The sequence below is a fragment of the Gracilinanus agilis genome, chromosome 2 (genome assembly GCF_016433145.1).
Source record: "Gracilinanus agilis isolate LMUSP501 chromosome 2, AgileGrace, whole genome shotgun sequence".
Taxonomy (NCBI): domain Eukaryota; kingdom Metazoa; phylum Chordata; class Mammalia; order Didelphimorphia; family Didelphidae; genus Gracilinanus; species Gracilinanus agilis.
Window position 1 is genome coordinate 611,150,281 of NC_058131.1, and position 22,257 is coordinate 611,172,537.

At 37.4% G+C, this 22,257-nt stretch overlaps 1 protein-coding gene across 1 annotated transcript in view; it reads left to right on the forward strand.

Moving 5' to 3' along the window:
* Window positions 1-2,625: 2,625 nt before the first annotated feature.
* The window catches only part of SLF2 (SMC5-SMC6 complex localization factor 2), a 68,664-nt gene continuing 49,032 nt past the window's right edge, over window positions 2,626-22,257 (forward strand). Inside the window, exons 1-5 of the mRNA XM_044665494.1 lie at window positions 2,626-2,829; window positions 16,024-16,067; window positions 16,279-16,784; window positions 18,632-18,689; window positions 21,433-21,938. Of these exons, the coding sequence (XP_044521429.1) occupies window positions 2,702-2,829; window positions 16,024-16,067; window positions 16,279-16,784; window positions 18,632-18,689; window positions 21,433-21,938 (1,242 nt within the window). The 5' untranslated portion in view covers window positions 2,626-2,701. The remainder of the gene's footprint in view (window positions 2,830-16,023; window positions 16,068-16,278; window positions 16,785-18,631; window positions 18,690-21,432; window positions 21,939-22,257) is intronic.

The window sequence follows — 22,257 nt, forward strand, 5'->3', positions numbered from 1 at the left end:
TCTGGATTTTCTCTGTGTAAAAGTTGTCGAGTGTTAAGGGCTTCTTTTTCTTGTTGTTATTCTTTCTCTTCTGAGTTTCCTGAGGTTGGGTAGCCATCATTAGCCCAGCAGCTTCTCAGGTTTATCCTCGCGCTCAGTGTCTGTCCGCGGTCTATTGGTACCTGAGGTCTGAGTTCTGCTTTTTTCCAAGGTCAAGCCCCCTAGTGGACCCCCTTGCTTGATCCTCTGCAGGAGGTTCCTTTACAAGTCTCAGGGCGCTGCTTCCACAGTCGTATACCCGTCTGCACTGGTTCCCCACTCAGGTTTTCAGAGCTTTAGTTCCTGGTTGTGTCTGCCTCCACCCACGCCTCCGCCAGTGCCTGTGCGCTCTGCGCTGGGTGTCCACTCTCTGCCCTCGCGCTCAGATTTCACTTGCGTTCTCTGGCTTATTGGGGTCCTAAATCTTGCTGCTCTCAGGAACAGGCCCCGGAGCTGCCAATGACTCGATGGGTACCCCAAACTTGCTCTATTTCTTTTTAGCTGGCTTCAGAGCTATAGATTTTGTGTGTGGAGGGGGTGGGGGTGGGGTGGTTGCTCAGCCCGCGATTTAGTGAGAGCCCTTTATAGCCTGGAAATGTCTCGATTCCACGTACCTTCCACGCTGTGCCCTGTTGTGGGGTTCCTCCGTTCGTCTGGACTTGTTTTTATGTCCCCTTGAGGAGTTTTGTGTGTTTCGGTCAGGAGAGGTTAAGAGCTGCTTCTTACTCTGCCGCCATCTTAACCCGGAAACTCCCTAGTGTGATTTTAAACGGAGTTTCTCTTTCTAATTCTTGATGCTGATTTTTGTTGGAAATATATAGAAATGCTGATGATTTGTATTCTGCAACTTTGCTAAAATGATTATTTCCACTGGCCTTTTAGTTGATTTTCTCCAATTCTCTAAGTAGCTGATCATATCATTTGCAAAGACTGATAGTTTAGTCTCCCCATTGCATACTTTAATCCTTTTCAATTTCCTTTTGTTTCCTTATTGCTAAAGGTAGCATTTCTTTTTTTAAATTAAGCTTAATTAATTAATTAAGAATATTTCTCCATGGCTAAATGATTCATGTTCTTTACCTCCCCTCCTCCTACCTCCCTCCAGTAGCCAAGAGCTATCCCAATGTGTCATTGATCAAGACCTATTTCCATATTATTAATATTTGCACTAGGGTGATGGGTTAGAGTCTACTTTCCCAATCATATCCCCATTGAATCATGTGATCAAGCTGTTATTTTTCTTCTCTTTCTACACCAACAGTTCTTTCTCTGAATGTGGATAGTGTTCTTTCTCATAAGTCTCTCAGAGTTGTCCTGGCTCATAACATTGCTGCTAGTAGAGAAGTCCATTACCTTAGATAGTCCCACAGTGTATCTCTCTTGGTGTACAATGTTCTCCTGGATCTAAAGCTAACATTTCCAATACGATATTAAGTAATAGAGGTAATAACGGGCATCCTTGCTTCACTCCTGATCTTATTGGGAAAAACTTCAGAGATAAAAAGGACGAAGGTCATCCTCCCCTTCATCTCCAAAGAAGTGGGCAGGAACCATTAGACTGGGAGCTCCTCCTGGGCAGGTGGAAATGAATCAAGCTGGAGTGACAAATTCTGCCATCTTTTGCCTTCCTTGCCCCAGGGCATGGGACTTTGAATTGTTTCCTCATTATCCAGTCTTATAACTCTGTCCCTATTCTCTGCCTTTGGATGGAAAGCTCATTCATGGGTGGGAAGCTCATGGAGAGCCCAGTTTTTGCTTCTTTGTGTATCCCTATCCATTCTTGGTGTATGTGTTCAGTCCTTTCCAACTCTGTGACCCTTGGTGGGGTTTTCTTGGCAAAGATACCGGAGTATTTTGCCATTTCCTTCTCGAATTCATTTTACAGATTTAGAAACAGAAGCCCACAAAGTGAAGTGACTTACTCAGAATCACACAGCGGTTGTCTGAAATGGCATTTGAATTCAGGACTTTCTGACTTCAGGCCCGGTGTGCTAACCCCTAGTAAGACCATACTGAATGCTTAAAGATCATTAGCCTGAGGCCTGCCCCAGGTTGAGGACTGGGCCAGCACAGAACCGCTAACAGCTCTGGTTATGGCCATTGTATTGTTTTATTTTTTTTTAAACCCTTACCTTACATCTCAGAATCAATACTGTAAATCAGTTCCAGGGTAGAAGAGTGCTAAAGGCTGGGCAATGGGGTGTTAGGTGACTTACCCAGGGACATACGGGTAAGAAGTGTCTGAGGCCACATTTGAACCCGGAACTCCCGTCTCTAGGCCTAGCTCTCAATCCACTGAGCCACCCAGTAGCGCTGCCGCAGTACTTTCCACAAGCACTAAGAACAAGAAGAATGAAATCAGCTGGGAGGTGGGAAGGCTTCATACCTCACTACGGTGTACCCAAAGTTTAATTTTCGCTTTCGGATTCTTAACCCAAGGCCCAGCTTAAAAAGGTGGTGAAGTAGTCTGCGCATGCGTTCGGATCAAACCAATCAACACGCCAATCTCGGTGGCAAAGCCCGCCTCCTTGTTGTGGCTCGATTCCTTCCCGCCAGTCCTCGCGCCACTCCCGAAGAGGTAACCGTAGGGAAGTGGGAGGGGGCGCGGAGTCCCCAACAAATTCGCCAACTGCCGCCGTGAGTTCCCCTAAACAGACGGTGTCCCCAACCCTACAACGGGGACATGAAGCTGTCCGGCGTGCCTGCTAAGCGTTGTCCCGACTCACCCCCTTTCCTGCTGTCGTGCTGTCCCCCGACCCCGGATGCGGCCAGCCCTGTGTCGCGGAGACTTGAGGAGAGCCGCCGTGACCGGTACGGTGCAGAGGGGACGGCGGGCGGAGGCCGGGCCTGGGGGTATAGATTGCGGCCGGGAAGGGTTGGTTTTCCAGTTTTGCGGCGGGCCCCTTCGGACCGCCTCCTTGCAGTACCCAGTGGTGCGTGAACATCCTAAGATTTAGAACTGTAGGTCTAGGCCGGCGAGCTCCGACGGGCATTCGGGGTGGACGCGCCTGAGTGTGCGCCGCGTATTAGAATAGGCTCCGGAAACGATGTTTCATATTTGTGCTGTTATGTTGGATCAATAAGAGACTTCTGACTCCTGCTGGATCAGGTTATTGTCATCGCTTCCTAGCCTACTTAATTGTTTATACTTTTTCTCTGCTTATGTAATATTATAAAGCACTTTGATTTGCTTCTACCTAGACTTGTTGCTTTCTATTTTGTTACTTATTTGCATTTTATGTTCTAAATGGAATGGTGCGTTGTGTTTTCCTTCCACTGGCTTTAAATATTTGGTCCTCCCCTTGCCCTCCACCAATTTGCCCCCAAGGATTTCCTTGCGAGTTTTTTTTTTAATTCTTTTTAAAAAATTAATTCTTTGTGCTGTTTTCAAATTGGAGAATGAATATATTTTCTCCAAAATTATATTCCACATTAGTATTTTGTGTCTTAATAGTACTTTCTACTGGTGCTTACTAGCTGTTACGTTTTCTTTTTTATGTGATAAAAATTGGGGGGGGAAATTGAGAACTGACCCCCCCCCCTTAATTGACCTCCCAATCTCACACCTTCAGACCTTAGTGTTTTTAATTCGTTGTTTTTCAAGCGTGTCAACTCTTTGTTACCCCAATTGGAGTTTTCTTGGCAGAGATACTGGAGTGGTTGGCTTGCCATTTTCTTCTCTGAGGTCCACCCGGTTTAATGACTTGCCTAGGGTCATACAGCTAGTAAAACTCTTAGACTGAGGCCAGATTTGAACTCTAGAAGATAAATATTTCAGAACCTAGGCCTGACACACTATCCACTGCATTCTTTAGCTTGGTTTTTAATTTAGCTTTTAGTTTTTAATTTAACTTATATGCTAAAGCTTTAGTATTTTTATTTGTTTTATTTTTTTTAAACCCTTACCTTCCGTCTTGGATATATTGGCTCCAAGGCAGAAGATTGGTAAGGGTAGGCAATGGGGGTCAAGTGACTCGCCCAGGGTCACACAGCTGGAAAGTGTCTGAGGTCAAATTTGAACCTAGGACCTCCGGTCTCTAGGCCTGGCTCTCAATCCACTGAGCTACCCAGCTGCCCCTAGCTTTAGTATTTTTAAAATACAATGTCCAGCCCTTCTTTCAAATACTAAAGTATGTAGAGCTAATTAGAAATGCAAATTAAAACAACACTAAAGTCCAGGTCTTCTCCCCCCTCCCCCCTCCAACTGATAAAAGGTAATGTTAGAGGACTTGTATGAAGACTGATGGCTGCTGTTGTGAATTAGTCTTATCATTCTGGAATATTATTTGTTTTTTTGGGAGGAAACTTGTCTCACCTACGTGATTTTTTATTTGTAGCAATCCTTTTTTATAATAATATAAAAATTGTTAACAGTGTAGAATAGCTAAAGAAACCAAGTATATGTAAACCATGAGAAAGAATAAATAGGAGGAATCTAGAGAAATATAGTAAAATATGTATGAATTGATGCAAAGCAAAATAAGCTATACTGGGAGAGTAATCTACGCAATGACTACAATAAGGTAAAAGAAAATATTTCCAGTAACCAGTGTTGATCCAAACTCACTTCCTGTTTCATTAGAGATGAGAAGTGCGGAATGCATTTTGTAGTTGGTTTTGTTGGTCATTTTTACAAAGGAAAAGTAAATAGCAATGCAATTATCTAGGGTCAATCCCGAGAGACAAGAAAGAACGCTATCCACATCCAGAGAAAGAACTGTGGGAGTAGAAATGCAGAAGAAAAACATGATTTATCACTTGTTTAAATGGGCATAGAATGTGGGATTTTGGTTTTTAAAAGATCTATTATAAAAATGAATAATATGGAAATAAGTATTGAGTGATAATAAAGGTATAAGCCAGTGGAATTGTTTGTTAGCCCCGGAAGGGAGGAGGGAAAAGGGGAGGGATAGAACATGAATCATTTAACCATGGAAAAACACTTTAAATAAATAAATAAACAAAAAACAAGAATAGTAAAAAAAGAAAGAAAAGCTGGTAAATTTAGAAATTACTAGCATTTAAAAAGACTTTAGTAAAACTTTTTAAAAGAGTAAAATGAGTAGTTAAACTATAAAAAGAAATTCCTTCATGTTTATGGCATAACATATTTAAATAATTTCCTGGAAATTTTTTTGTGTAATAACTTTCAGGCAGATTGCTTGCTACTTTGGTAACACTTCCCTAATTATTCTCTTTTGAGGTCATTCGGATTTATTATTAGGATAGTGTATAACCATTAAAACTTAATTAAGACTTTAAGGACATCCTCTAGTTTCAAAAATACCTACAATAATGGCATTTCATCTTCCTTTTTTTCTTCACACTTGCAGAGGGAAAATTGCAATTGAAATCTAGTTATTTTGTGGTTTTGGAAGTTGATCTCCAGATATTTTGATCATTTTCTAGTTATTTATTGCTTCTTGTGTTATTTTATATAAATGCTATTGTCTTTTGAGAATTTTTTTTTCTGTAGCCTGCTAACTTTGCTGAAACTATTAATTGTCTAAAGGAATATTTTTTCTGATTCCCTACAGTTATCTAAGTAAACCATCATATCTTTAGCAGAGACAGTTTTATCTCCTCTTTATTCCTTTTAATTCTTTTCTCTTGTCTTATTGCTATTCCTAGCATTTACAACACTATCAAATACTAGTAGGAAGAATAGACATCTTTGCTTCACTCTTGAACTTATTGGGAAAAGTTCTACCGTATCCCCATTGTATATAATGACTTGCTTTGGGTTTTATGATATTTTTAAAAGGTTCTTATGTGCCTAACTTTTGTAGGATTTTTAGCATAAAAAGTGTTGTACTTTGTCAAAGGTTTTTTCTCCCACTATTTATGAACATGTGGTCTTGGATATTTTGGTTTTTAATATGATTAATTACATCAGTTGTTTTCTTAGTGTTGAACCCCTGGTTTACATCCCTGGTACAAATCTACTTTATCATAAGAAATTGTTTCTTGGATAAATTTCTGTAGTCTGTTTGATAGGATTTTGTTTAAAATTTTTTAATCAAAGTTAATGATATTGGTCTATATAGTTTTCTTTAGATGTTTTATCTTTCCCCAGTTTGAGTACTAGAACTATATTTGTTTCATAAAAGGATTCTGGTAGTGTTCTATCTCAGTTTTTGAGAATAATTATGAAATATGGATGCAAATTATCTTTTAAAAGTTTCATTAAATTCTCCTGTAAATCCAAACATATTCGGAGTTTTTTTTCCTTTGGCAAGTTCCTTTACACCTAGATTTATGTCTTTTTCTGAGATTAGGTTATTTAAGATTTCAATCTGCCCTTTCTAATAGTTTTGGCATTTCATATTTTTGAAGATATCCTATTTCTTTTATGTTCTCAGTTTTATTAGCATGTAACTGCATATAGTATGTTTTGATTACTCTTTATTTTGGTTTTGCTGTGATTTCATCTTGCTCATTTGCTATTTTGATTTAATTTAATTTGCTGCTCTCTTTTTAAGCAGATTAGCCCAAAGATTTTAATTATTAATTAATTGATTAATTAATTATTAATGATTAATTTATTAGTTTTTACAAAGAACCACCTTTTAGTTTTAGATGTCTTTTCTCTGGGGGCTAGGGGTGGATTTTGTTTCCAATTTATTTATATCCCATCTAATTTTTAATATCTCTTTTGTGTTTATTTTAGTTTTATTTGTTTATTTTTCTAATTTTTTGAATACCTATTCAGTTCATTAATCTTTTCTTTTTCTATTTTGTTAATGTATGATTGTAAGGATACAATTTTTACCCTGAGGAATATTTTAGCTGCATCTCAGAAATTTTGGTATGTTGTTTCTTTGTTCTGATTTTCTTTTACTTAATTATTATTTATATGATTTTTTTTCTTTGACTCACTCATGATTTAAGTGTTAAGTCTCTATTTGGATTTGTATCTTTTGTTTGTGGTTCCTGAAACAATTTTTATTCTTGTTATATTCTGGTCATCAAGGTCTGCATTAACTACTTTGGCCTTTTTATATCTGTTTCCAGTATATCTGTACACCAGTACATGGTCACTTTTTTATAAAAATTCCATTTACAAAAAGCTTCTTTTTGTAAAACAGGTGCAGGAAAATATGTATATTCTTTTGCTGTTCCATTTAGAATATATCATAAGTTTTAATTTTTACAGAACTTGGTTCAGTTCTCCATTTATCCTTTCGTTTATTTTTCCTACTAGACTTACCAAAACCTGTGGAGGAATATTGAAGTCGCCTGGCCCTGTTGTGTTATTGTCTATGCCTTCTTGAAACTTAGATGTTTCCTTTATTAATTTGGGTGGTAAGGCGTTTGGTGCACATATTACTGATACTAGTTTGATGTTTATGGGCCTTTTCAGCATAATATAATTTATTTATCCTTCATTTTTTAAATGTTTGTTTTAGTTTTGTCTGATAGCATGATAACAACTGCTTTTTTGGATTAACTTGGAGCATAGTAAAATTTTTCCATCCTCATAGTTTTACTTTGTATATGCCTTTGTTTTTTAAATGTTTCTTGTAAGCAATGGATTTTTCTTTTCCAATCTATCCTTTTTTGTTTTAAATTATAACCCCCCTTCCTCTCCCCTTTTAAGGTAGCTCTATTCTTACTGACTGTCTTCCTGTCATCTGATGGCCTCTTTTTGCTTTTTACCCCTTTCCCTTTGGGTTTAATTTATTCATTTCTCCTGTTTTTATCTAGTTATACATTTCTTTCCCTTTTTTTTTCTCAGTCAAATAGATGTCCCTTTTTTCTACTTATCTTCTTCTAGTCCTGTTATTAATTTTTAAATTTTCATTTTTTCCCATCTCTTTCCAAAAGGGATTTCTCTCTTCTTTTCACTCTTGTCTTGTGACCTTCATTCTCTGACTCAACAGCTCCTATAATCATCTGTTCTCTTTTCCCTGGATTCTTCTTACAATCAAAGCTTCCAAAGTATAGCTGTTTCTGCTTCCAAATTGGAAGGCTTTTCCTTCCTATGGATTCCCCTTTTCCATTGTGCCTTTCTGGACAATGTCAATTACTGGAGGTGTCAGATAGGACCCTGCTTATTGTGGGGCCCTTTCCCACCATTGATCTTTATCTTCTCTTGTTGACCTCCCCCGCCCATATTTGCCTGGTAACCACCTGCTTGTGTCCAACTTCCTGCTCCTCCAGGTGTTAGTTGCACCTAGGGGTCCCAACTCCTCCCTCCTAGGACAAGTAGACTTTTTAAGCACTAAATCCCCTAGCCCTTGAGCAGTGTAAGGTCCTCATCTCCCTTTATCCATAGGAGCATTCATCAGTGGAATCCTCTTTTACCTTCAAAGTAAGGCCTCCTTTCCCCTCACTTTTCAGTTTTTTCTCCCTCTCTCTTCATCTACTCACATGTAGGTTCCATTCTTTCTGAGACCACAGAGGTCTCAGATTTAATTCCAACATGTCACATATTCTATCACCCTACTTTCTTTTCTACCTCTCATGTTGTAATATCCCATAAAAGAAGGCAGGAAGGATATTGCCAGGTTCTGTCCATAATTCCCACTGTCTGTCTCTTCACTGTTACCTCTACCAGATTTTCATTTTTATCCCTGTCGCCTTTAGAAAGAAGTCTCTCACTGGCCAGTCTGTTAGCATTCTATTATTTTTACTGTTCTGGCCTGCTGCATTTATTCCCTCTTGAATTTCTGTTGTTTGGGGTGTTTGAGAAGGAAAAAATTCTTTCATTCTTGGTTTTCTTTCTAAAAATGTTTTAAACTCTTTATTATTGAATATCCATCTTTTGTCCTATATAATTAGGTTCACATTTGCAGTATAGGGCACTGGGGGGAACTGTGTCCTGTGTACTATTGCTCTTCCAACATTATTCCATCCTTTTCCTTTTTCTAGTGGGAATAGAATTGGTTGCTGTTCAGGCATTTCAGTTGCATCTGCCTCTGTGACTCCATTTGGGGTTTTCTTGGCAAAGATACGGGAGTAATTTGCCATTTCCTTATCCGGTTCATTTTTACAGATGAGGAACTGAGGTAAACAAGGTTAAGTGACTTGCTCGGGGGTCACACAGCTAAGTGTCTGAGTCAGATCTGAACCCAGGAAGATGGAGGGTGGTCACGACTAGGCAACTGGGCTTAATTGACTTATCCAGGGTCACACAGCTATGAAGTATCTGAGGCCAGATTTGAACTGTTAATTCTTTCCATTGCAGTTTCATTTTCTTTGTTCAGAAGTTCTAGACATTTCTTTTCTGTTATTTCCTTCATTATGGTGTTAAAATTTTTTTGCCTGTTGTAGTCTTCTAGAAGACCTACGATTTTTAGGTTTTTTTTATGCATTCTGTTTTTGAGACCCATATGTTTTGCTTGCGTAATGAGAAATTGTAATGTCATTTAATGTTAATTTCTTTAACATATTTTGCATTTTCTTAGTTTTTTCTTCACTTCTGTGTATTCATATTCCCAATCTATTATTCTCTTTTATGTTTCTTTGGTGAAGCTTGCTGTTGCCATTGCAGATTCACATTTTTCTGATCTTTGTGTTAATTTTTCTGTGCAGGACATAAGTTCTGTTTCTGGGTCCATTTTCTCAAATTCCACAAGGTGCTCTGCCTCATCAAGTACTGGATCATTTTCCTTTATTTAATGGTATTTATTCATAGATCCCTGAACTTATTTACTAGATCCAGAGGTCATATTTCTTTCTGTTGTTGCTGTTTTTCTTTTTGATTTATCTGTTTATATAGTCAAGATCTTTAATATTTCTTTCTGAAATCATTGGTATTCATTGAACTCATTTCTTTTTATCTTTTTTCTCCTACTTATTTTTCTTATCATTTCTTGATTCCTTCCCCTCTGACAACTTGAAAGTTGTGTCTTAAAGTATCTCAACTTCCTCCCACAGTGGACAATCCAGAAAACCCAGCTGGTTTTCTGCCCAGATTGACCATTGGATGATCAAAACTGGTCCCAGCTGGAAACTGTTCTCTTTCTCTCAGACTTGGTGGGGTGCTGCAGCTCCCACATACTGTTTTGTCCTGGTATACTGCTTCTGTGCTTCAGTTCTCTGGCCCAGCACTGGCAGTTCAGAGCCAGTTTTACCTAGCACCATTAGTTCAGAGTTGTAGCCTCTAGGAGGCTTATGCTTCTGATGGGCTGTAGTCAAACTGGCTTTCGGCCTGGAGCTGAGGTCTCCATGGACCTGGAAGAAAGCTGAATTTGCTTTATTACTGGGAAAAAATTTTTGTTTTGGAGAGGTTTGAGAGGTCAAGGAGATCGGAGGTAATATCAAGTCCACAATCTCATGGCTCAGGTGATCCAGAAGTTTTTTATGGTGTGATTTTTTTGTTGTTGTTGTTCATTCTTCTAATCTTACTTTTTGACTTTTTGTTAGGGCTCGCCTCTACACACTTTTGGAGGGAAGATTTGAACTGGTTCTATTGCTGCTTTCTTGAGATATTAAGTGTTGTTATTCCAAGCTCTCAGAGACAGCTTAGGCTAGGCAGCTGCAAACTTTGAGTCCTCCCACATTGACCCAGGGCAAAGTCTAATCACTGACTCCCTGGTCTGAGTTTTTCACTCTGAGTAACAGTAGACTGCTGCTATAATTCAGTACTGTCAGCTGGAAAGCTCTGCTGGTTCAGTGACATAACTGACTGTAGGCTTCCCTTTTGGTCTAGGATTCCTGCTCTGGTCATTTATTCCTCTACTGGCTTCAGATTGGGCCAGAGGCTGGATGTGAGACTACTTTGTTTCTGGGGGTATGAGCCACAGAGCCTAGGACCTATACCTTACTCAGTTTCTTCTAGATCTGTAAAACAGAGCTGTTTAATGGAGGACAAAATTGCTAATTGACACCTGTTCTTGTACCCTAAGCAAAGTCTTGCTCCCAGTATTGGGCTAGGCCCTCTTCTTGTCCTAGTGCACAACCTCATTTTCCTGGTCAGACCGTACTACCAGCCTAATCACAGTGTCTACAGACCACCTATCTCCCCACTAGTGATCTGGGCTTGACAGATTGCTGACTCAATTTTTTTTTCCCCTTAGATTTTCATTTTAGGATTTTGTCTGGTATATTTTCTAGATCTTGGAAGAGTTTGGGGTAGGTGAGTGGGGAACTTAATCTACTTCTTCCTGCTTGGCTTTGCCCCCCCCCAGTCAGGTGCTTAATTAAAATAAATAAATACATAATAAACACCATATTTGTTGACAGTTCCTTTTTTATTTTTGACAATTAAAAAAATTTTTGAATTCCAAATTCTTGACTTCTCTCCTGCCCCTACCTCACCCACTGAGAAGGTAAGCAATTTTCATCAATTATACATTTGAAATCATGCAAAACATATTTCCATATTAGCCACATCACACACACACAAAAAGACAGTTAAAAAAAGCATACTTTAATTTGTGCACAGAGTTTATCAGTTCTTTCTTTGGAGGTGGATAGCATTTTCGTTATGATTCCTTTGGAATTGTCTTGGATCGTTGTATTGATCAGAGTAGCTAAGCCTTTCATAGTTGATCAACATTAAAATATTGCTTTTACTCCATACAGTGATCTCCTAGTTCTTCTCACTTTACTTTGTATCAGTTGACATAAAGGTCTTGCCATGTTTTTCTGAACCCCCCCCCCCCAATCATTTCTTTAAAGCATAATAGTACTCCTTCACAAACATGTGCCACAACTTGTTAAACTATTCCCCAACTGATGAACAAATCTCCTCAATTTCCAAATCTTTGCCACCACCAAAAGAGCTACTATCAATATTTTTGAATGTATAGATCCTTTTCCTTTGATTTCTTTTGAGTATAGACTTAATAGTGATATTTCTGTGACAAAGGATGTGCATATTTTTAATTTTTTCCCAATTACATGTAAAAACATTTTAATATTTGTAAAATTTTTGAGTTCCAAAAGATCTCTCTCCCTTCCTCCCTTCCCTCTTCATTGAGAAGACAAGCAATTTGTTATACATGTTCAGCCATGAAAAACATTTCCATATTAGTCATATTGTGAAAAAAAACACAAGACTAAAAAAAGGGGGAAAAAATAAGTAAAATGTGCTTTGATTTGCATTTAGACTCCCATCAATTCTTTCTCTGGAGGTGGAAAGCATTTTTCCCAAGTCATTAGGAATTGTCTTGGATCATTATATTGCTGAGAATAGCCAAACCATTCTCAGTTGACTATTGTGCAACATTATTGTCACTATTGTACACTGTTCTCCTGGTTTTGCTCACTTTACTTTTCATCCATTCATAACTATCTTTCCAGGTTTTTCTGAGCATCCTGCTTGCCATTTCTTATAGCACAATAGTATTCCATCATAATCATTCCACAACTTGTTAAGCCATTGATGAGCATCCCCATAAATTTCCAGTTTTTTGCTACTGCAAAAAGAGCTGCTCTAAATATTTTTGTACATACAGCCATTTACGTTGTTTTTTTTTTTTTTTTTTAAATTTTGGGATATAAAGTAGTGATATTGATTAAGTTAAAAGCTATGTATAATCTTTGAGGACATATTTCCAAATTCTTCTCCACCATCGTTAGACCAGTTTACAACTTCACCAACAATTCATTAGTTATACCTATTTTCCCTCATTCTTTCCACCATGGGGTCTTTGTGATAGGTATGAGGGAAAATATCAGCATTGTTTTATGCATCTTTCTAATCAATGATGATTTAGCGTGTTTTTATGTGACTATAGATAGCTTTCCTTTTATCTTTTGAAAACTGCCCCTATTCATATTCCATGACAATTTTTCGGTTGAGGAATGGCTCTTATTTTTATTTGACTCAGTTTTTCCTGTATCTTTGAGAAAAGAGGCCTTTATCAGAGGACTTTCGGTAAAATATTTGATAAACTTTGTCTATGGTACGTTTTAGCAAAAGGTAGTTTCCTTATTATCTCTCTTAATTAGATCTGTTTTTGCTTTTGCTTTGTCTGAGACCGTGAATTCTACCCCTGACTTTTTTACTTTAGCTGAAGGATAATAGATTCTGTTCTCCTTGTTTTAACTGTGTAAAGTATGTTTTTTCTGTTTCAAATATATCTCTTGTAAACGATATATTGTTATATTCTGATTTCTAATCCCCTCTTCTCTGCTTCCATTGGGTGAGCTTGTCTCATTCACATTCACAGTTATGATTACTATGTATTTCTCTCTATCCTATTTTTCTTCTGTTTATCCTTTTTCTCCCTTTTTGTCCAAAATCTTTTGCTTCTGACCACTGCTTTCCTTTTATTGACCCACCCTTTTATCACTGGACCACCCATCCCTTTCCCTTCGAATTTCCCAGTTGGGTAAGATAGATATCTATACCTAGTAGTTCACTGAAATGTATGTCTATGTAAATGTATTTTCTTCTCTCTTTGAACCAATTACAATGAGAGTGATATTCAAGCATTAATTACCTGCTAATCTCTCTTCACATTTTCCTGAGTACTGTAGAAACTCTTTTTGTGTGCCTTTTATGTGAGATAATTTTCTTCCTTCTATCTCTCCCTTTCCCCTTCTCCCATTGTATCTCTTTCTCAGCCTTTTATTTAATTTTGAGACCACTCCAACATACATTCCTTTGCCTGTTTTCTATATAGACTCTTTCTTAACTGACCTAATAATGATAAAGTTCTTAGGAATTACATGTATATATCCCCTTCTCCCTGCTCATCTAGCCACTACCCTAGTTCATTATCATCCTTATCATCCCTATCATCCCTACCGTATCCTTGATGTAATTCTACCCTGTCTCCTTTCTCCAATCCATCTTACACAAATACTAAGTTCTTAGATAGTGTGTCTGACCCTGTCATTCCCTTGCTAATGAAGCTTTAGTGACTCTTTCCTGCCACTAGGATAAAATGTAAACTCTATTTGGCATTTAAAGTCTTCTACCTATATTCTAGGCTGATAATACTTCCCTTCATGTAATCATGTTCTAACCAATCTGGCCTACTTGCTATTCTTTATATATGATATCCTGTTTGTTTTGTACAAGTCTTTGCCCGGGCTCACCTTGTGCCTGGAATACTCCCTGTTCTCTCTTCTGCTCCCTGCCAGGCTTATTTCAAGAGGCTTTTCTAGAGTCTACTACTTGTTACAAGTGTTACCCCTCTCTCCCCCATCATTTAGTATTTATTTTTTGCTTGTACCTTCTATTTACTAATCTGCAAACATGTTTTATCTACTCAGAAGCAGGGATTGTCTTGATTTCATATTTGTATGCTGGCTCCGGGCTAAGCAATGGGGGTTAAGTGACTTGCCCAGGGTCACACAGCTGGGAAGTGTCTGAGGCCGGATTTGAACCCAGGGCCTCCCATCTCAAGGCCTGACTCTCAATCCACTGAGCTACCCAGCTGCCCCAAAAGATAGTGATTTTGCTTTTATTCATTCCCATTTTTTTGAAGTTGACAGTTTAATCAGATTGTGTTGAAGCTACTCGATCTCACATGTGGTGAGTGCTCATCTTTATTCCTTCTTTTGATTTGCTCCAACTACATATATATATATATATATATATATATATATATACACACACACATATATGGCTGATTCATAAATGACTATCATGTTTGTAACCAGTTTGAATTCTGAGATAAATCTGTGTTTTTTTGTGTTATGTTGGCTTTCACTATAGCCATTAAAAGCCAGAAAGCAAAATTCTAAAAGTGAAATTCTGAGTTCAATATCAGAGAACCAACCAATGTAAGCCTCTGCTTCATGTTGTTCCCACTATAGCAGGGGTTGGCAACCTTTTTGGCCGTGAGAGCCATAAGCGCTTGTGGAAAGAGGAGGATGGAGGCCGAAGGCACTGGAATATGGGATGGGGGCTGAAGGGCCCCCCTGGGGCACATCCTGGGGCTCTGCCTGGACTGGCAGTTCAGGAGGTGGAGCCAGATATGGCTCGACTGCACTATAGTGTCTGTAGTCCCTAAAACTTAATCAGATTGGCTTTGATTTTTACTAGCTGAACACTACATTCAAAGTAATTATTTTAACTTTTTTGGGGTATTTTTCTCATTTCATAAACTTTATTCCTTGGCAGCTCTTAAATTTCTTAAAATATTCTTAGATGGAAGAAAATAGCAATGATATTTGGTTCTTAGTTAGCAATTGATACTCATCCCAATTTATGCTTAGTTATTTATGAATTTAATTTAGATGGAATTTTTTGACTTACTACAGTATGCCAAAAAATGCAGAGATCTGGATGTGTTGGGTCCCCCCCCCACTTCACTTCTAATAAGAGACTTCAACTTTGTTAATTACCTAGTTCTGCATATTGCTATTTATTATTTTGCTCCTACTCAGTGATTTTAATTTCTTGTAGTTGTTAACCCTCTAGTCCTTCTGAAGCAGCTTTTGCAACTAATACTAAGCATAATAAACACAAGTGCAAGCTTTTATTTTTTAAAAAGTCAAACAACATTTCAGGCTTTAATATTTTTGCATTTAAAGTGTTATGCTACTGAGAGAGACAAAAAGATGCAGTGAGTAAAAAGTGGTAGGTTCGCATTTTTTATAGTTCTCTATCCATCCCCATTCCCCAGTACTGGCTAACACTCTTTTGGGCAACTCGTAAGACTGTAAACTGCAGAGAACATGCCAAACTGTATTAGTAGAGAGAATTAATTTATATGGGAGTCATAATACCAATGAAATCACAGATCCTGTCTATAGTTTTAAAAAGTACTAAAAGCAGCAATATTGTTTTAGAGGAGGCATGATGTCATGGAAAGTGGATTGGTTTTAGAGTCAGAGAGAGTGTTTTTACTGCTTCTATGGTTCTCTTTTTTATCATTAAAAGAAGTTTGGACTTGACCATCTGAAGGTTACTTTTGGTTCTGATGTACTATGGTTTTTTTTATCCTATTAGCTACAGATTCATTTTAACAGTATTATTTGTTATATCAACAAACCATTGTTGTGGACCATTTTCTTGGATATGTAAATAGCCAGCTAATGTCAGATTCTCTTTTCTCATTTATGATAATATTATGTCATTTGTGCCTTATTTTTCAGGAATCAATCAATTACAGATTTCTTCAAACCAATTCCAAAGCAAGGTTTGTGTGCTTTTTATATAACTTTCTCTCTCTCTCTCTCTCTCTATATATATATATATATATCTCACTCTTGCACTCGCTCTCTCTTTTTAAAGCAATAAGGGCTTTAAAATTATGTAGGATTCTCTGAAAACCTCTTATGGAATAAAAGATACAACTGTTCTTCATAAACTCAAACAGTAAGTTTTTGTTTTTGTTTTTATTTGAACAGATAGACTTGTGTTGAACTCTCCACAAAGGACAAATCTTAAATACAGAAGAGATATATTATTGGACACTGGTATAGGACAATTTGAAAGAAAAACATCCTCACCAAAAAATATGTGTAAAAAGATGCCAGCCACACCACGGAATAAGAGTCCCATTACAAAGACTTTGATGGGAGAATTTAAAGAGGAGGAAAGCCAAAGAGATACCCATGAGAGAAATCAGCCTCCAGTGACTGTCAAATCCTTTATGTCTACTTCACATCATTGCTTGTCAAGGAATGAAATGAAGGACTCAAGAAAGCAAGAAAAATCTCCAATTAAAATGTCATCACATAATCATGAAAACATTAAGGAGAAGGCTAAGCTCACAGATAAAAGGAAGAAAACTGCAGATGCCAAAATTTTGGTTTCATCACCAAAACCTGAGATTTTGAAAAACAGTTCCAGCAAAATTGACAGTGAAAATGACGTGTCCAGGTGCCATTGTGTGAAAATGCAAAAGGATCCAGTTAAGTCAAGTTTAAATTGTTTTTAAAATCCAATTGCAAAGAGAGAGAACTAAAGAACAGATATAGGAACTAGTTAAGCATAGTCATTATTCCAAAAAAGGCTTTCTCTGGAGAAAGCAGCCTTCCCTCAAAATTCAACAGTATAAATAGAAAATTCAAAAAGGAACAGGCTATGCCAGCTATCATTCCAAAAAAATCAAACTTTCAAAGCAGGTGTGTGTAGTAAGGGCCAAGTAGCTATATTTGTAAAGTGCTAGAACTTATTAAGTACAATAATAGATGTCACACAATTTTCTCCTTTTGAGAGAGCATCTAATACTGAATTTGAATAAGGTTGCTTGTTTCCTATCTTTTTTTTTTTTTGTTGTTGTTGTTGTTTTTTAAACCCTTGTACTTCGGTGTATTGTCTTATAGATGGAAGATTGGTAAGGGTGGGCAATGGGGGTCAAGTGACTTGCCCAGGGTCACACAGCTGGGAAGTGGCTGAGGCCGGGTTTGAACCTAGGACCTCCTGTCTCTAGGCCTGTCCTATCTTTCTTATATCTGCCCTCTATATTCTAAGAAGCCATTTTTCAAATTCATACCTTAGAAACAGGTGGTGTCTGTGTCCCCGTGGCACCTTCCCTCCCTCTCCCCCCACCAATCTGAGGTTAGAAAAGTGATGCATTCTTTCTTCATTCTAATTTAGTGCAGTTTACTAGGGAAATTGTAAGAGATGCCTATCTGTTCTTATTCAGCTTACCTAGCCCAATTACATCTGGATATTGAAAGAATTGGTTCACATGATTGAGCTGCTATCAGCAGTCTTTGTAAGGTTACAGGAGAATTGGAGCCATTCCACCTACTTTAGAGAGTTGTTTTGAGGAAAGCAATGCTAAATAAATGTTATTTATTAGATTGGAGAATTTCTTTGTATACCAGGTAAATAGAGGGAGTTGAAATATTTATTAGAAGTATAAGGTAACATTAAACTTTGAAAACAAAATTAGTCAAAAAGGAAACAAAACAATTAACTTAAATGAGAAGTTTAATGTCTATGCACTATGCATAGTTAGAAGAATTAATTATATTTTGGTCTTTTTCCACTAGGCTACCTTTGAAATTGTTTATAATCGTTTACCAGTGGGTTTGTCATTTGTAGTTGCCATTAGAGTCTAATAGTATCTTGTTTTATAAAATGTCTCTTATATACCCCTGCCCTTTTAATGGAAGGATTTATATATTTTGGAAGTAAGCTATTTAACTCCATTTCCCTAAGACAGCTATTTCTAAACTGCTGTCTTAACTCATATTTGTGTAACTCTCATTATTTAAACTTATCTTTCCAACAGTTGGTTGTGAAATAGTTTGATCACTGTGCCAGTAGCTGGAAGTCCTGAGTTCAAATCCAACCACAGACACTAGCTATATGACCCTGGGCAAGTCTCTTAACCAGTTTCCTCAACTGTAAAATGGAGATAATAGTAGTACCTACCTTTTAGGGTTGTTGTGTGGATCAAATAAGATAATATTTGTAAAAAGTAGCACCATGCCTGGAACTAGGATAAGCTACGTAAATCCTTATTCCATTCCCCTCCTCTTATTTAGCAAAATTTGAATTGAATATAGGAAAGTTACATTTTCAAGTATTTTCTGAAGTCTAGTGTCCTTAATTCTTGTGGGAACAAAAGCTAAAATTGTTAAATTTTAGTCCCAAAGGTGCTAACAAGTTTAAATCTAGCCTCAATATAAGAGTTTTTCTTAACCTTTAGTTTTTAGTGGAAGAGAGATACGGTATTTCATTTCTCTGTTTAAAAAAATGCATACTTACTCACACCTCATAAAATGATTCTTATTTTATTACTAGGAAAATGGACTTTGCTCAAGAAAAAGATTTCATTCTGATTCACTGGAAGCTGCTTCAGGTAGAACCAAATTATTAAATAGTATGTGACATTGCAAATAAATGTTTGCATCTTAATAACTACATTATTTATTTATTTATTTAGTCATTCATTTATTTATTTTTGTTTAAGCCCTTAACTTCTGTGTATTGTCTCATAGGTGGAAGGATTGGTAAGGGTGGGTAATGGGGGTTAAGTGACTTGCCCAGGGTCACACAGCTGGGAAGTGTCTGAGGCCAGATTTGAACCTAGGACCTCCCGTCTCTAGGCCTGACTCTCATTCCACTGGGCTACCCAGCTGCCCCAATAACTGTATTTTAAATCAGAATGATCTTATTTGAGAATATGATTTCTTTCCTAAATATGAATTGAGGCTCTTAAATTAGTAAGAGTGGTAAAATGATCTGACAGTAAAGGTTAAATCTTGAATTTATTGTGTATGAAATATCTGTTCTATTCTCATTGTCCTGTGTTCCATTTCTTCCTTCCCCTCTTCCTTCCCTCCCCCCCAAAAGCTTTTGAAGACATTATTATGTAATGGATAATAGTGCTGGTCTTGGAATCAGCAGATCTCTTCCTTAGGTCCTTGTATGCTATTGTAACCTTAAATAAGTCATTAAATTCTGTGAGCTTTGGGGTTTTTTATCCTGTAAAATGGTGATAGTATTAGCATTTACCTTACAAAGTTATTGTGAGGATCAAATGAGATAATATAATGTGTTTTATAATCCTTAAAGGTGTTGAAAAATGTTAGCTGTAATTATTTTACTTAACATTTTGATCCTAGTATGTATACATAGGATATATGCTCATAGGATTCAGAACTTAGAGATCCAAGTCTAACCCTTCGTTTTATAGATGAGAAAACTAAATCCCAGTCGGATAGTGACTTGCCCAAGGTCACTCATGTAATACATAATAGTAGTAGTCTTTGGAGTTCTGACTTGAAATCTAGTGGGGGGTTTTGTGTGTGTGTATGATTTTTTTTTTATGTTGTTTTATCATGTTGTCCTGATAAAAGATTTTTGGTGAGTTTTGCCTTAGTCCACTTGTCCCTATCTTACCCCTTTATTACTTTCGAGTATTTCTGAGTAAGGAGACTTGACTTAAATTCAAGTACTCCAGTTGAATATAAAGATATAGATGTTATGCTTTTCAAATCTGCAAATGACATAAAGCTAAGAAAGATAAATCAGGATTCAAAAAAAATCAATTGATCAAGTATAAAATGAGGTTAAGTATAACTTATGAAAATGATTAGCCCAGGGATAGGATGGGATGGTGGGGTAAAGGGGTTTTTCTTAGTGAGAGTCAGTTAATAGGAAATGCTAGCTAAAAATTGCTAATAGCCTTCATTTTTAAAAATAGGATTCAGAATGAGAGGGGTCGATGTAAAGATGTACCTAACATTGAGAACTATCCAAAAGTGAAATTAGTGATTTCTCATTTCCTTAACTAAAGCCTGAATGAACACTTGGTGCCCTAAGTCCCCTTATATTTTTGTCTCCCAGTCTTCTTGTCCTATAACAATTACCTGTGACTTTCTAACAAGCCACTTAGGGTAATTAGGTGGCGCAGTGGATAGGGTGCCAGACCTGGAGTCAGGAAGCCAGAGTTCAAATCTGGTGTTAGACCTTTCCTAGCAGTGTGTCCCTGGGCAAGTCACTTGATTCTATTGGTCTCAGTTTCCTCTTCTGTAAAATGAGCTAGAGAAGAAAATGACAAACCGCTTGGGTGTCTTTTCCAGAAAATCCAATATGATGGTTACAGAGTCAGATATGACTGAAACGACTGAATGGCAACAACATGGCACTTAATCCATTGAAAACTAAATTATTAGGGCCAGTTAGATGGCTCAGTGGATAGAGTACCAAGGCCTGGAATCAGGAGATCCTGAGTTAAAATTTGGCCTTAGATACTTCTTGGGATTATATCTTGGGCAAGTCACTTAGTTTCTCAGTGCTCCAGACAACTCTCTAAAACTATCAGTTGAAAAGTTGGTACTAATCTGTATTGGTAGAGGGAATTTTCTTAGTAGAAGTTAGTTATACTGTGGGGAGAAAAACCACAAGCCTGTTTCCAAAAAAGTAAAAAAATTATAAAAGATACATATTGGGGGCAGCTGGGTAGCTCAGTGGAGTGAGAGTCAGGCCTAGAGACAGGAGGTCCTAGGTTCAAACCCAGCCTCAGCCACTTCCCAGCTGTGTGACCCTGGGCAAGTCACTTGACCCCCTTTGCCCACCCTTACCAATCTTCCACCTATGAGACAATACACTGAAGTATAAGGGTTTAAAAAAAAAAAAAAGATACGTATTAGAAAATCCCAAGTCAAGTCAACAGTGTTAAAGGAAATAGTATACTAAGCACTGAAAATACAAAGCCAAATAAGAATGTTGAATTCAGATTATTCCATTCAAGCTTGAATCCTGGATTCAGAGGTGAACATAAAGCAATTTTCTCATTTACAGAGAGGCACTCTTAAAAGAATGGTGCATAAAGAGCTGGCCCCACAAGGCTTGGGCTCAGGTGCTGACTCTCACTCTCAGTGGCTGTGTGGACCTGGGAAAGCTACTTAAGAGGAAATAATGTTCAGATTCATGTTGTAAATCCCAAAGAAAACTAGTTATCATTTGTGAGACTTCTGGTTTTATTTTCATGCATAGCACTTAACCTTTATCTCAGAAATATCAGCCCTCAGAACAATACAGCTTTTTACAGTTTGGCATGGAATAAAATGAAACACTTTCTCTTTTATGTATTTTAGGTGCTGGATCCTCTGGGGTATCAAATGCTAAAACTTCCATTATTTCTTCTTCTACAAGAAAGAGAGAGGTCACTTTACCTAAAGCACCTAGTGAGTGTTCTCTTGTGTCAACCAGGATCAAGAAACAAAAAAAGAAGAATTTCAAGGATGTTGCCAATACATCTTCAGTGAAAACATCTAAGAAATCTTTGCCTTTTCAAAATAGTATTACTAAGGCTTCTCCAGCTGTACTTGGAGATGTTGATTTGTCTAGCCCAAGCGTTTCAAGACTTTCACGTAAAAAGTTAGGAAACTCCAGTTCCACTAGTGGAATATCAAGAAAAAAACCAAAAGTTTTTTTTGATAGTGATGAGGAAAATTTAGATTGTAACCTGGAAAGTGATGAGGAAGAGGTAGCATTAAAGCCACTGCAAGAAATCATGTCTTTGAATTCCAGTCAGCCTGCAACTCCAGAAAAACCTTTTGTACTTTCAGGAAAACCTAGGGCATTATCATCAAACATTTCAGTAAGTGGTTCCATTTTATTAATATTGCCTTGATTTGTTTTTGTTTTTAAATCCTTAACTTTTGTGTATTAGCTCCTTGGTGGAAGAGTGGTAAGGGTGGGCAATGGGGGTCAAGTGACTTGCCCAGGGTCACACAGCTGGGAAGTGTCTGAGGCTGGATTTGAACCTAGGACCTCCCATCTCTAGGCCATACACTCAATACACAATACCCAGCTGCCCCTAATATTGCCTTGAGAGAGGAAAAGTAGATTAAAGAAGAGCATTGTTTAAAAAAAAATTCGGGACTTATTATATTCCTTCCTAGTTTAGCAAATGACTT